This window comes from Neofelis nebulosa, chromosome 3 (assembly GCF_028018385.1).
Source record: "Neofelis nebulosa isolate mNeoNeb1 chromosome 3, mNeoNeb1.pri, whole genome shotgun sequence".
Classification (NCBI taxonomy): Eukaryota; Metazoa; Chordata; class Mammalia; order Carnivora; family Felidae; genus Neofelis; species Neofelis nebulosa.
In genome coordinates, this window is record NC_080784.1 from 65,893,233 (window position 1) to 65,907,992 (window position 14,760).

The 14,760-nt window shown below is 35.1% G+C and overlaps 1 protein-coding gene across 9 annotated transcripts in view; it reads left to right on the plus strand.

Annotated features, from left to right (window-relative positions):
- MARCHF1 (membrane associated ring-CH-type finger 1) overlaps nucleotides 1-14,760 on the plus strand; it is an 899,266-nt gene that overhangs the window by 710,529 nt on the left and 173,977 nt on the right. For all 9 annotated transcript variants that reach the window (XM_058720976.1, XM_058720974.1, XM_058720983.1 and 6 more), the window contains one exon: nucleotides 14,536-14,586. In XM_058720976.1, coding sequence (XP_058576959.1) covers nucleotides 14,536-14,586 — 51 coding nt within the window. The remainder of the gene's footprint in view (nucleotides 1-14,535; nucleotides 14,587-14,760) is intronic.

The following is a 14,760-nucleotide window of genomic DNA, read 5'->3' on the forward strand; positions in this document are numbered from 1 at the left end:
TCCAACTAGGAAACTCTCATATGTCTCCAGCTATTTTATAGAACCAGAATTTACATACCCAAAGATAAAATTTTATCACATTTCTTTATATATTACTGACAGAAGGAAGGAGGGAGAAAGAGTTGAATAATGGAGTGGGGACAAGAATAGACGTCTGGCACAAGAATGGGACAGGCTTGAAGTAGCACATCACATGTAAGTGAGGCCCTGCCATGGTGCAGAAGGAAGAATTACCAGCCTTTGCGTGGATCATAAACTTGCCGAAACATACATTTGTATAAACGTGTGTGTGTTTGTGTGTGTGCCGTGAAGGTTTTAGGATTTTTTTAAATTTGGTCAATTTTAATTCAAAATTTAGCAAAATACCTAAGCCTGAATTTCCCCTGACAGTGTCTTGAGAAATATATGGTCATTAAGGTGCTTTTAAAAGAATGGAAGATGAAAATGCTAATGAAAACAACCCACCATGCAACACATTTTAAATGGCTGGTCTCTAATATACGGACTGTCTTACAAATATGTCTCCAATTTTAAATTAAACCCATAGAAGGAAATAATATAACCCTAATACAAAAAGTGGTTTGAAAACTTGATAGATTTTCTAGGAGCTGCAGACTGGTGTAGATAAAATATGACCACCGTATCTCTAGAGCAAACTTCTAAGATCTTAATTTGATAAAAATTAAGCAAAAATTAGTAGTGATAATAACAATGATAAGGCTACACAAAGATTACTAAAGATAACCCATATCCATCAAGGTACAGAAAGAAACAGATGGCACTTCCAAATTCAGTAATTTGCGAGGAATCGATAGTCTATTTGCAATGGGTGTGAGCAGAGTATATAGAAGATACAAGGGATAGCGTGGTACCCTGGCTAGAAACAACAGGAAGTATTATCACCCCACACGCTTGAAAAGGCAAGAAGAGGGAACGTTTTTCAGAACCCAGAGACACAGCAGGTTTTGTAGAGAGGGCTACTTGACAACTGCTGAGACCTCCAATTAAGGGACAGAGCCAGCCTCCGGTGATGTCTCACAGAGGGGATAATTTACACTGTCTCATTATCCTCCACTCCTATAATTTCCAACCGGGGGTCCGCATTGGTGGATTAAAATTGGAAGTCGGTGAGCAAAGCGTCTGTAATGAGATCCATCCAGGTGTGCCTCCTGGGCACAGAGCTGTGAAGAGTGGGACATAGATCTCAAGTCACCTATAGTACACCTGCGAATATAACATCTGGAACTCAAATGAATATATGAAGTCTTTATTACTTAAACTCTGAGATTCCAAGACAGAAAAAGGCCAAAAATTGGGGAAATGTTTAGCATTTATAAGAAAAGCAGTTGATTAACAAGGAGTGTGACTTTATATAACTTTTTGCAAAAAAAATATTAAAAGGAAACTGTGGATTTTTCTTTTGACAATATTAATAAAGATTATTGTGATAGAAAGTGTATGACAAAAAAAAATTTTATACATAGATCAATAAAAAATGCAAGAAGTTTTATAAATTATGTGTATATTCTTACAATAGTAGAGGTACGGTGAGCTTCCTGTTTTTAATGTGAACATTGTCGTTATAGAACAGAATTGGGGAACAAATAAAACTGCTTATATTTCACTCTTATAGGGGTTCAACTGTTGTACACTAAACTGTTGTATGCTGACCTTACTCTATATACTGTAAAAACAAACAAACATAGCAGTAATCACCTTTTCAAACAAGCCAGTGAACTAAAACCATCACCTTCTAAATTTTAGCAGCCATTCGGTACCCCTTATTTTCTGTCTTTTCATAACTGTAAACATATCTAAATTAAACCCTCAGGTCCTTTTCTCTGGTGCTCTGGCAATTTGGCCAATGATCACTATACTATATTATTTTTCTTTCCATCCAAACCAGATCAGTTTGAAGCGTTTTCAGTACTGGGGTGTACAAACTTTAAAAAAATGTTTCCTGTTGTTCTCATGTTAGGAATTACAACTGCTGACTTGTTTAGAATGACAAGTCCTTCATCTGTAGAGTCTTTCTTTTAGAAGAGTATACTATTAAAAAGGTATTTTTGCATGAATTTTTTCGGGAGGGAAGGGAAATTTCCATCACATGATTTTTATATTCTTTATTTCCTAGTGAATATAGTTGTTTGGCTGTCTGAATAGGTATGAGGGTTTTATTCATTATCATAATTAACAATATTAACAAGTTTTTCAATTAAATTGGGTATTTGGGAGTATGTTTGTTTTTTAAAAAAATTAAGAGTATTTTAAGTAAATTCTATGCAGTACAAAATTTAATAATAAATTTGACCACTTACAAATATATGTCCTTTTCACTAATCTTCCTTTAGCTCTAGCAAATCCAAGCTTAATCCTAGGTCCTGCTTATACTTATATAGTGCCTTACACTATATTTGGAACATGCTTTTTCAAAGTGTATCATATTTGTTCCACAGCTATTTTAAGAAGGTAACCATATGTTCTTATGCCCACTTTGCAAATTCAGCAAGCCAAGGCCAGAGAAGGTAGATGATTTTCCTAAGGTCACATGGTTAGTAACGGAGCTCTAATCCAAATGTCACTGTTTTTTTTTTCTACCAATCCTGCTTGACCCAGTAATTAATTTGATGCCTTTATGTTCCATTACTGTACTGTCTTGGGGAATATAAACATCAAATGTTTCTTGCAGCTCTTTTACTCACTCTCTCTCTCTCTCTCTCTCTCACACACACACACACACACACGCACACACATTTATCTCTTTATGATATCTAATCTTTGATGAGTAAGACTAACTTTCCCATTTTTGTTTCTTTAATTTTCTTAATTTGATATTTTTACAAAAATGTTATGAAAAACAAGTAAAACTCTACCACCCAAAGATTTTTTTTTTTAAGCTAGAATATCTTCATAAGCCTCTCTGCTCCCTGCAGTACTATCATGCTGTGGGACTGAGGGTAACCATTATGAGTAGATGGTGTGATAATAACCGATATTGGATGAGCATATTTTTGCTTAGTCAAAAATATATATGTAAATACATAAATATTTCTACAGGTTCTGTATACTTGATTTTAAAGAAATGGAAATGTCCTCTACATGTTATCGTTTAACTCTCTTTTTCACCTTAATAATATATTTTGGATATCATCACTTGCCAATAAAGATGTAACTTCACACTTGCATTATAATTTCTGTATGCACTTCACATCCATATATAATTTTATATAAACAGGCATACACCATGCTCTTTTTATTTTCAAGGACTCTTCTTCCCCCTTATCTCCTTTCTCCTCTTCCACTGGACTCTCCCTCTGCCCTCTCACTCTTGCCCCAAGAAACTCATGTTATCACACCCATGAGTATCCCTTCCATGACTTTTTCTATTTTTTTAATGTTTATTTATTTTTAGAGAGAGAGAGAGAGAGAGATCATGAGCCAGAGAGGGGCAGAAAGAGAGGGAGAGACAGAATCCCAAGCAGGTTCCATGCTGTCACTGCAGAGCCTGATATGGGACTCCATTGCAAGAACAGTGAAATCATGACCTGAGCCGAAATCAAGAGTCATACTTAACTGCCATGACTTTTGCTATGCTCATATAGTCATACACAAATACATGTCTACACATAAATATATGCACACATAGACACTTGTAGAAGTACTGTCTTTATATGTTTTCAAAATAATCATATTATACAACTTCTCTTTTTACTTTTTGGACTCAATCTTATCTTGTGGAAAATTCCTTTTGGACAAATGGCAAGGAGCTGATTCATTCTATTTCATAATGGCATAATATTCCAAAGCGTGGCTCTGCTATAACTTATTTAATCATTTCTCTGTTGGTGAGCATTGTTTACTCCATTAGTCAGGAGCTAGTCAGGAGAGAGAAACCAGACCTCGGTTTTAATATAGAAAACTTAATGTAAAGATTTATTGCCTAGTCTGGGTGAACAAAGGAAAGAAACTGGATTATTTATAGCTTGAAAAAGGGGCCCAATGGAATTGAAACTCGAACTTTTGAAGAAGGAGCCAGCGGGCTGGTGTTGGGATCTAAAGAGTGTGGCATCTGTTTCTGAGGCTGTTAGAAAAACTGCACACTGTCCTTGGCTACTGCTCCAGGAGGTGACCCCAGCTACCAGAGTAAAGAAGCATTTCTAGGATGATACTCACACAAGAAGTGGAGAAGAAGCCAATGGAAAGCAAACAGGACTGAGCAAATCCCGTTTTCCTTTTCCAGCCTTCCAAGTTCCCCTGTAGTGCCCCTCTTAGCAGAGTCAGAGGGAGTGGGGTGAGGAAACAGAAATGTGGTTTGCAGAGCCCCAGCTTCAGAGTAGAATTTAGGAGGGTGGGCTTAAAGCTTCGAGAACAAATAAACATTAAAAAAAGAAAAAAAAAGAGCACTGAACAGTGGGTCAAAGGACATCGGTTCTGGTCACAGCTCTTTCATTGACTGCCTCTATGACCTCGAACAAGGCATACCACATCTCAGAGCCTCCAGTTCCACATTCCAGAAGTCTCTTGTGGAATACAGCTTGTCAATCAGGAAACAATGAAATTGGACTAAGTATTGACATTAGAAAATTAGTTAATTTCATTTAAAAAATTAAAAAAAAATAAAGCTTCGAGAACATTAACTTAACAACTGGCACGTCTTTATTGCCAAGATGGGTTTTTGTGTTTTTTTTTTTTCAATTAAGAACAGAACTGTATTTAAGTGGCCTTATTCGCATATTCGTATGAACCAGTGCTTTTATTTCTCTGGGACAGATTCCCAGCAGTGAGATTACTGCATAAAGTGATATTTTTAATTTTAACAGATGTTGCCAGATGTTTTTGCAAATGATCCTGCGAAAATTCATACTTCTCCTAGCAATTTTTGAGAGTACTCTTTCTTATTCTCCCCACCAGCACTGGAAGCTATCACTCTATTCAATCTTTCTAACATGATGAGTGTAAAGCAATGCCTTGTTTTTACTCTAATTAGCATTTTTCTGACAGCTTGTGATTTTAAGCATCTTATTATATGTTTATTAACAATCTGCAATCCTTTTTTTGTGAATTTCTATTCCTATGTTTCACTTAATTTTATTTTCTATTGGATTTCTTCTGTTGCCTTTTTCATGAATATACAAAAATCTCTCTGCATATTACAGAAATTGAACTTTATCAATCTTCTATTTTGTGCTTGTTTATAATGTTACTGTTTGTTTATTCACTCTAATTTTTGTGTTCTTTACAGACATAATATAATCAAATATCACTTATAGCTTCTGGTTCTCGTATTAGTTATATATAGACCTCCCCCACCCCAAGATTGAATTTATAATTTAAGCTTATGTCAGATATTTTTTTTTTAATTTTTTATATTCAAGACTTTGTTCCACCTGGAATCTATGACTGTATATGCCATTTATTTTATTTTTTTTAAGTTTACTCATTTTGAAAGAGAGAGAACGGGGGAGGGGTAGAGAGAGAGAAAATCCCAAGCAGGCTCCATACTGTCAGCATAGAGCTTGACACAGGGCTCGAGCTCACAAACTGATAGATCATGACCTGAGCCAAAGTCAAGAGTCAGACGCTTCACTGACTGAGCCACCCCAGGCACCTCTGTATATGCTATTCAGTATGGGTTTGATTTTTTTTTTCCATGTAGATAGTCAGTTGTCCAGAAGCATTTATTATGACAACTTTCCTTTCAATATTGATTTGAAATACCAAGTTTGTTATATGTGAGACTCTTTGATCTGCTTCTGGATTTTCTATTCTGGATTTCACTGGATTTCCTTTTGGTCAATTCTTATGCCAATGCCATATTGACTTAATCACAGTGGGTTAATATGGACAATGCCTAGCATTTGGAAACCTTTTTAAAATTAATTTCTTGGCTATTCTCCAGCATTTCTTTTTCTATATGTGTTCCTCAAGATAATTTTATCTATCTCCTTTCTGCTTCAGAAAGGAAGAAATAAACCCCATTAGAGATTAATTTGAACTACATTCTATTTATATCCCATTTTGTAGAAGATGTATATTTTATGAAATTATCTTCCCATCAAAAAGTGGTGCTTTCATTTTTTCAGTTCATGATCTCAGTAAGATTTTGTAATTTATATTTTAATAAGATTTTATAATTTATTTGTTAAATTTATTCTTAAGTATTTTATGGTTTTTGTTTTTATTATTACATTTCTGGGTATTTATTGCTGGAAGGGAAAAAGCTGTTGATCTTGTAGTATTTCTGTTAAGATAGACTAAACCATCACAAGAAATAAATCCAAAAAATGTGATGGCTCCAAAGAAATACAAGTTTATTTCTTTTTCATGAAAGTTTAGAGTGTATGTTCCAAACTGGCTGAGGGCTCTTCACCATGTGGTCATTCGAGGACTCAGGAGAATTCATCTCTACTCTACTTAATATGTGGCTTCCTGGCTTGCTCTGATAGTCACCGTCTTAGCACCGAGCAATAGAAAAAGAAATTGTAGATTTATGGGACACGCAGGAAACTGACAATTGTGAGCTCTGTTCACATCTCACTGGAGGGAATTTAGTTATAGGCAACCTATAATTGAAAGAAATGCTAGGAGACACAGTGTGACTGGAAAGAAATATACCCAGTTGCCATTCTGTTTTTGCAGAAGAAAGGATGATGCATTTTAGGAAATGTAGTAGACTCTGCCATGGCATAATTATCCTATATCTAGCCATTATACTAAAGTCTCATTAATTCTCATAGTTTTCTTCTTTAACTAGGTACACTTGGAATTTCTATCATATCCATAAGAGATTGCTTTGTTTTGCTCCTTCCTTTCAATATTTTTCCCACCAAATATTTTATTTTATTGTTGTTAATGTGTTAGAAACTCTAAGATGAGTTGAATAGTAATAGCAAGAGCAAACATCCCTAACAGAATTTCATAGTTCTTGTATTTTATCATTTAGAATAATTTTTGGCATTGATTTTAAAATCTTGTCTTTATCACTTTAAAAGATTTCCTCCAATTCTTATTGTACTTAGCACTTACATGGTAGTAAGACTGCAGAGGTTTGTCAATTATCTTTTTGGCATATAAGATCATTATATTTGTCTCTTTCAATGTATTAATCTAATGAAATATTGACAGATTTCCTGAAAAAGAAATGTCTGGAATAAATGTTATTTATTCTATTCCTTATGCATTTTTGGATGCACTGCTGGTGTATCAAAGATGCATACTACGATTTAGATATATGCTAATATTTTTAAAGAAGTTTTGCATCTCACTCAGGTGAGTGCCATGCTACAGGTGGAGGCTTAAGGCAGATTTGAGTTTTAGAGAAATTATGGAATGTGACATTCTTTGTGTGCCAATATTTTGGACTAAAATTCATAAGCATCACACACATTTAGATAAAAGAAGTTAGGAATGCCTGGTTGGCTCAGTTGGTAAGTAAATGACTCTTGATTTCAGCTCAGGTCATGATCTCTCACGGTTTGTGGGACTGAGCCCCACATCGGGTTCTGCACTGACAGCACGGAGCCTGCTTGGGATTCTCTCTCTCTCCTCTCTCTCTGCCCCCTCCCCCGCTCATGCTCTTCCTCTCTCTCAAAATAAATAAACTTTAATAAAATATAAAGAAGCTGGAGGAATTCCTATGAACACAGCACAAGAGATAGCAGAGTTTTGGAAGAAGAAGAATAAAAGGCAAATATACTAGTAGCAATGGGAAAGAAAGAATAACAAATAGAAATAAAACAAACCATATGCATTAGGGTCCTCCAGAAAAACCAAACCAATAGGAAATATAGGATATAGATAGATTAGATAGATAGATAGATAGATAGATAGATATGTCTATGTCTATATCTATGTCTATATCTATATCTATATGTATATCTATCTACACACACACACACACACACACACACACACACAGAGGGAGAGAGAAGTCTATAGAGTGGGAGAGTAGGCTGGAGACTCAGGGGAGTGGTAGTTCTAGCCCAAAGGCAGTTCTGCTGGCAGAATTAGCAGAATTCATTCTTGTTCTGCAGAGGTCAGTTTTTGTTCTATTAAGGCATTCAACTGATTGGGTAAGATTTATCCACATTATACAGTGTAATCTGCTTTACTCAAAGTCCACTGATGTAAATGTTAATCTCATCCAAAAAAACACTTTCAAAGAAACATCCAGAAGAATGTTTGATTAAACATATCGGCACTATGGCCCAGCCAAGTTGACACATAAAATTAACCATTATATCCCCTGAATGCCAGGGCAATTTCCATTTATCTGTGTAAGAGACCTTCAGTTGTAAATACTTGAGAATCTACTTTAGAGATCACTTGCTATGTAAAACAGAAGAGAAGATGTTAGGTTATTGCAAATATTTTGAAGCAATAGGTACATCTATACTTAAGGTTCTAATGCAAAAATGTAAAGGATGAAAAATGAAAAACTTTCAAATAGTGGAAAAATCTGAAAGCTGATTTTAAAAGGATGTATCATATAAAGAGCTTGTGTAAGTTATTCAATTTTTCCTAAAACTGAGAACAAGGGGCAAGAATGGAGTCAAGGGATCATAGACCAGCACAATAGAGGTATTTCTCTCCCACCTCACTCTTTTACCAAAAGCTAACTTGGCCCTCTCTTCTCCTTCTCAGCATCTAGAATCTAAGAGTCAGAGGAAATGAAACTAATTCATTGTACTTTACCAAGACGGCCCCCCAACTGATATTTGACAAGGGCCTTAGAAATATTCTCTGTTGGGTATCATGAGCCAAAGTACCCTCAACTAAGTCCCCAACAAGTGCAGGTCTTGAAATATGCCAAAAATTTGACATATTAAAAAATATAGTGTGACCTTCACTGGCATTATCACACATCTTTGTTCTACTGAATGAGTATAGACTGAGCCAGTAAACTGGCTCTTATTGTGTGAAATACTCTAAGAAATATCTCCATCAGATTTGTCTCCACATGGCTTCCTTGAACTGGCAAGAAGTTATAGCTTATATTATTGTTCTTCAGTTTTTCAATCCAGATTTCAGATTGCTCAATTAAGACTAAAGCATAGTTTCCTTTTCCTTCTGTATTTCTTTTTGGGTACTGTCTTAGCACATTATGCAAGATTAATAACATGAATTTGGGAACTTTATGTATCTATCGTCAAGAATAATGTAAATAAAATTGAAATTACGTGTTCTTTAAAAATGAGGTACAACTGGGGCGCCTGAGTGGCTCAGTTGGTTAAGCATCCGATTTCGGCTCAGGTCATGATCTCACGGCTTGGGAGTTGGAGCCCCAAGCCGGGCTCTGTGCTGACAGCTCAGAGCCTGGAGCCTCTGCAGATTCTGTGTCTTTCTCTCTCTCTCTGCCCCTCCCCTGCTCACACTCTGTCTCTCTCTTTCAAAAATAAATAAACGTTAAAAATTTTTTTTGAAAAAAATGAGGTACAACTTACTTGGAAATCATCATGCCCTTATTCTTTGTAGGGCATATAGACTTCTATTTACTTATCTAATTGCTTGTTAATTACTATATGTATTCAAGTAGACTTCTATTTACTTATCTAATCCCTTCTTTGTTAATTACTGTATCTATTTAAGTTTTTCCTCTTCTTAAATAAATTCTGACAACTTTTATTTTGCTAGAATATGGTTGATTTTTTTCTAGGTTTTCAGATTTGTTGCAATAACATTTCGTGTAGGTTTCTTTTACAATTTTTCTAATTTTTCTGTGTCTTTGGTCATTTGTCCTTTCTTATCTTATCTATTCCTGCTTTCTTTTTCCCTTGATAAGCCTTACTAGAAATTCATCTATTTTGTAATTATTCTCAGGGACCTGCCTTAAGAAAATGTTTCTGTATTATTCTTACTTATATCTATTTAATGAGTTTTAGCTTTTATAATTGATTACTTTCATTTTTCTACGTTCTTTTATTTTGTTTAATTACTGTTTTTTTTAATATGGAAAGCATTTACAGTTATAAATTTTATCTGGATATAGCTTTTGCTGTGTTCTCTATAAGTCTTAGCATATTATTTTCAAGAGTTTCTGGCTATAATTTTCCAAAGAATTTTATTTCATTGAACCAAGCATTATCTAAAAATGTGTTAATTAGTGGTGATTAAGATTTATTAGTCACATTTCAAGTTTTTATTTCTAATTTTATTGGTTCAATATCAAAAGAAGTGCCCTATAAATCTCTATTTGAAGTTTTTTTGTTAAGGTACTGTTTGAGGGTACATGAATTTTACATCTTTCATAGACATTAAAAAACAGTATTTTTCACTTAGTGGACATGAGATTTTTAAATATATCTATTAATCAAGTTTTTATTGCATACAATTTCTCTGTGTTTTTTTTTTTCATTTATAAACCGCATTGCTTTCAAAGACTTTTATTACAGGTTTTAATTACCTTAGTAAAAATAGTTCCATTTTTACTTAGAATTCTTCAGATGACCTTCAAATTTGCCTCATTTCTTTTTCTTCTTTCAAATATTCTTGATTTTTAGCCTGGACAGGGGTAGGGGGTGGAGGTGAGGGGGACCAAGGAAAAAACTAGAGAATAACATTGTATCAGTGAAATGTGTGGATCTTATTCTGGTTTCTTCACTCAGGCAGGAATTTTTTTATTTTGTTTTGTTTTTTTCCTTAAGTTCACATAAAACAACCTCCTTCAAGCTTCCTTACTGCCCTCTTCTGATCAATGGTACAATATATAGAATATAGATACATACATGTCCAGCCATATTGTATATTCTTTAACACAGAGTATTGCCTTTTGAAGGAACAATAACATTTTGTGTAGCTTTCTTTTACAATTTTTCTAATTTTTCTGTGTCTTTGGTCATTTATCCTTTCTTATCTTATCTATTCCTGCTTTCTCTTTCCCTTGATAAGCCTTACTAGAAATTCATCTATTTTGTAATTATTCTCAAGGACCTGCGAATTTTCCTCAGATTATAACATTAAAAATGTGTTAAAACAATTTAGTAATGATTTTCTCATTTGGTAATCATTTTTCCTTTGTGGTAATAAAAATCCAGCATGTTTAGTAAGATCAAATTTGAAAAACAATCATTATACTAATAATAATCACAGAACAAAACTAACAATGTCAGATATATTTATATCAAACAAAAACTTAGAAACTTCTTGTCAATATTAAAAAGCACTTCTGAAATTAGAAGTCAAACTCTATGCATACTGTGAATGGTCTGCTAAAACCAATCTGCTAAGATAGCTACTCAACATTACTGATTGATGATCCCATACTTTTCTTGCAGACTTGTCTGAAGCTCTTGTTGGTTCCAACTTTTAGTCCCCTAAAAGGTCACTATAATTTGAGTTACCAGTAAGTTACATTAGAATCTAAGACAGCTTCTATTTAATGTAAGGTAAAGACTTTCAACTGATCATAATGAGGTATGACAACCGTATTTGACTAATCTATGAAGAAGAATTTGTCATTGCAATGGTAATGGGACAATCCACCCAATTAATTAGTAGCAAATGAAACAGATAGCTTTGGAAGTTTTCCAAGAGCAAAAGTGCTTCTGGTGCTTTGCTTCAAAAGCAGAGCAAACCCAACTTCCTTACCTGGGTAGAGAAAAATTTGATTTTTCATTCTTACATTTTGTATGCCAGAATCTAATCCACAATAGAGGCAAAATTGCAGGACAGAGAAACGAGGATGTTTGGGTTTAAATTATGAGTCTAGTAAACTGTAATGATCATCATGATTTTTGAGGGAGCTCTTTGGGTGTTTCCTCTACCTGTGAATAGTAATTGAAATAGTATAACCTTGCAAACTATAAAATGTTTTCATGTAGAGCTCATTTGCTTCTTCCAACAATCCCCAGGGTATTATTATCTCCTCCATGTTATAGTGAAGACACAGGTTACAGTGAGGAAAGTTCTGGCTTGTCAAACTGTGATCTTGCCAGAACCAGTGCATTACCACAGGGCAAATTGCAAGTAGGGCTCTCCCTCTCCAAAGCTGCCAGCACAGCACTCGTGTATGCCCTCTGTCTCCTGTATTAACTGGAATGGACACAACAGGGAGCTTAGCTCTGGCAAAAAAAAAAAAAAAAAAAAAAAAGTAACCTTTGCCTAAACTCCTTTATTTCTTGCAATACCTAATCTTGTGTTAGGAGAAAATAGAACCAGTGGATCTCAAGTTAAAAGATCTCTTGATGTACTAAATAATCAAGAAGATGCTTCCCCCCTATTAGATTTGGGGATGCTGATGACAAGTATGGGAATTATCTGCTTATTATAACCTTATGCTGAACTCATTCACAACTGTGGAGGGAATCTGACTCTCCTTGTTTTTATCTGAAAACACCACAAAGTCCTATTTGGTTTGCAAAATTAAGTTATCTGATGTCGTGTTAAATTTCTGTGGTACCTCTGGGCTCTTGTTGAAGCACCTTTCAGTCCTAGTTCCTTAGTTTTCACATACCATGGAAATATGGAAAACATAACAAAACAACTACTACACAAAATTCTTCCCTGTCTATTATATTATGTGACTTATTTCCGTCTATTCTATATAATAGTGTGTCAGAATCCTGCATTTCACTCAGAAGGGAAGATGGATTAGTTTTGTTTTCTGGTATCTAGAAGAGGAGTTGAGATGTCAGGAGAAAAGTACCTCTCTCCATCACCAGAGGAAGCTAATCAAGGAAAAATGTCTGCTGGCAGTACATACATTAATCTCCAGCTGGATCACGGGGCTGTTATGAGGTGTAACTAATCGTATCGTTGTGACTCATCTTGGTCTGTAATAACACGCTCCACAGTGACATCAGTGGTTGTATGAGATGGATGTTGCATGTAAAGGAAAAAATACTATTCAGCTGGAATATGTGCAAGCATGCACATGACACAGTGACAATTTGCAGTAAATGCATCTACTGTTTCTCCACAATAACATTTGCCTTATCCTGTCATCGCTGTGTTGCTGAAACTGTCTCTAGCAGTCATCATGAGGCAATTTCAGACCTGCAGGTTGTTAGAACATCTTAGTTCTCAAAAACAACCTCTGTCAAGACGCACTGTAGTTGTCTACACAGGTCCACTTAGGCACCAGGTCTAGATGCTCAGAAAATTTCTTAAAAGAATATTAAGGTGTTAATTCAGATCCTTCACAAACTCTTGGTTTCCAGAACAGCTTCTTCCAACAATTTCTCTACAGAAGGAAAGGTGTACTGTGATCTCTTGGTACATGCAAAATTCATAATACCCATGCATTGTGATTTGTCAGTCAATTATCCACTAGCCGATAATTGGCAGAGTAGAAAGAGCAACCAGACTGGACTGGACAGAAGGCCTCAGGCTGACTCCAGCTTGAGCATGAGCACTGCCATTGCTGGGAAAAGAATGCTTCTGGGTTTCAAAAGAAGGGCTCCACTTTCTAAGGTCTCTCTCTACCTTAAAATTGTACAGTTTTCTTAAAATATTCAAAAGCTTTTCTCATGCTTTTCTACTAAATTGGATATCCTTTAAGAGGCAAGAACTGAGGGTATAATTTTTTTAGTGTATTTTTAAGTTTCAGATTTTAAAATAATTTTTAAAGGTTTTTAACTAAATTAAGGCTTTTAAATTTAAAACTATCTTCTAAATTTTTACACTTTATTGTTTTAACATTTATTTATTTTTGAGAGACAGAGACAGAGTGTGAGCCAGGGAGGAGCAGAGAGAGAGGGAGACACAGAATCCAAAGCAGGCTCCAGGCTTCCAGCTGTCAGCACAGAGCCCGACACGGGGCTCAAGCTCATGAACTGGGAGATCATGACCTAAGCTGAAGTCAGACGCTTATCCAACTGAGCCACCCAGTCCCCTCTAAATTTTTACATTTTAAAAGTGAAATAACAGAGGGCAATCTGGGTGGCTCAGTGGGTTAAGCATCTGACTTCAGCCCAGGTCATGATCCATGGTTCATGGGTTTAAGCCCCACATTGGACTCTCTGCTGTCAGCACAGAGACTGCTTCAATCCTCTGTCCCCCACTCTCTAAGTCCTTCCCCAGCTTGCATGCACACTCTCTCTCCCAAAAATAAATAAACTTAAAAAAAAATAGAACAAAAGTAAAATGACAGAAAAGATGAATAAAGATGTATTTTAAAATAACAGGGGTTAGATGTATGCACCATGTACCTGGTGTGCAATATTTACTGACATTAGAAACAGAATTTACTTAGAATGTCCTGGTAGCAAAAATGAAAGAGGAAATAATGGAATATATATCCATTTTCTAATTTATTTCAAAGGAACTGCATACATTTTTTCTAGAGAAATAAGCATTTCCTGGACATAAATACTCCTAGAATGTGATGCTAATTGAAACATTTTCACAAGGACACTGATCTGTACTAAAGAAATAAAATTTGGTAAGACAAAAACCATTGTGTGTAAGCAATTTGTATATTTATCAGTCAGAACAATATAGAGAACACTTAGACGTTGGTCTGTGCTGGGCTTTCTTTTTTCCACAGTAAAGCCTATTGCTAAATTCTTAATCAATGTCTGTAATTTTATTTTTCAGAATGACAAATCCCCAGGGCGATCTGCAAGTCGATCAAGTAATATTTCAAAAGTAAGTAAACCATATTTATTTGTTTGTTTATTGACTTTCATGTTTTATGAGTTTCAGTAAATATTTTATAATGTTTAACCTAGAATTGTTATCTGTGAGCAGTACACAAATATGACTTGTTAATGGTTTTGACTCTTTTAAGCTTTCGCTGTGATGAGGGGCACGATTTCATGA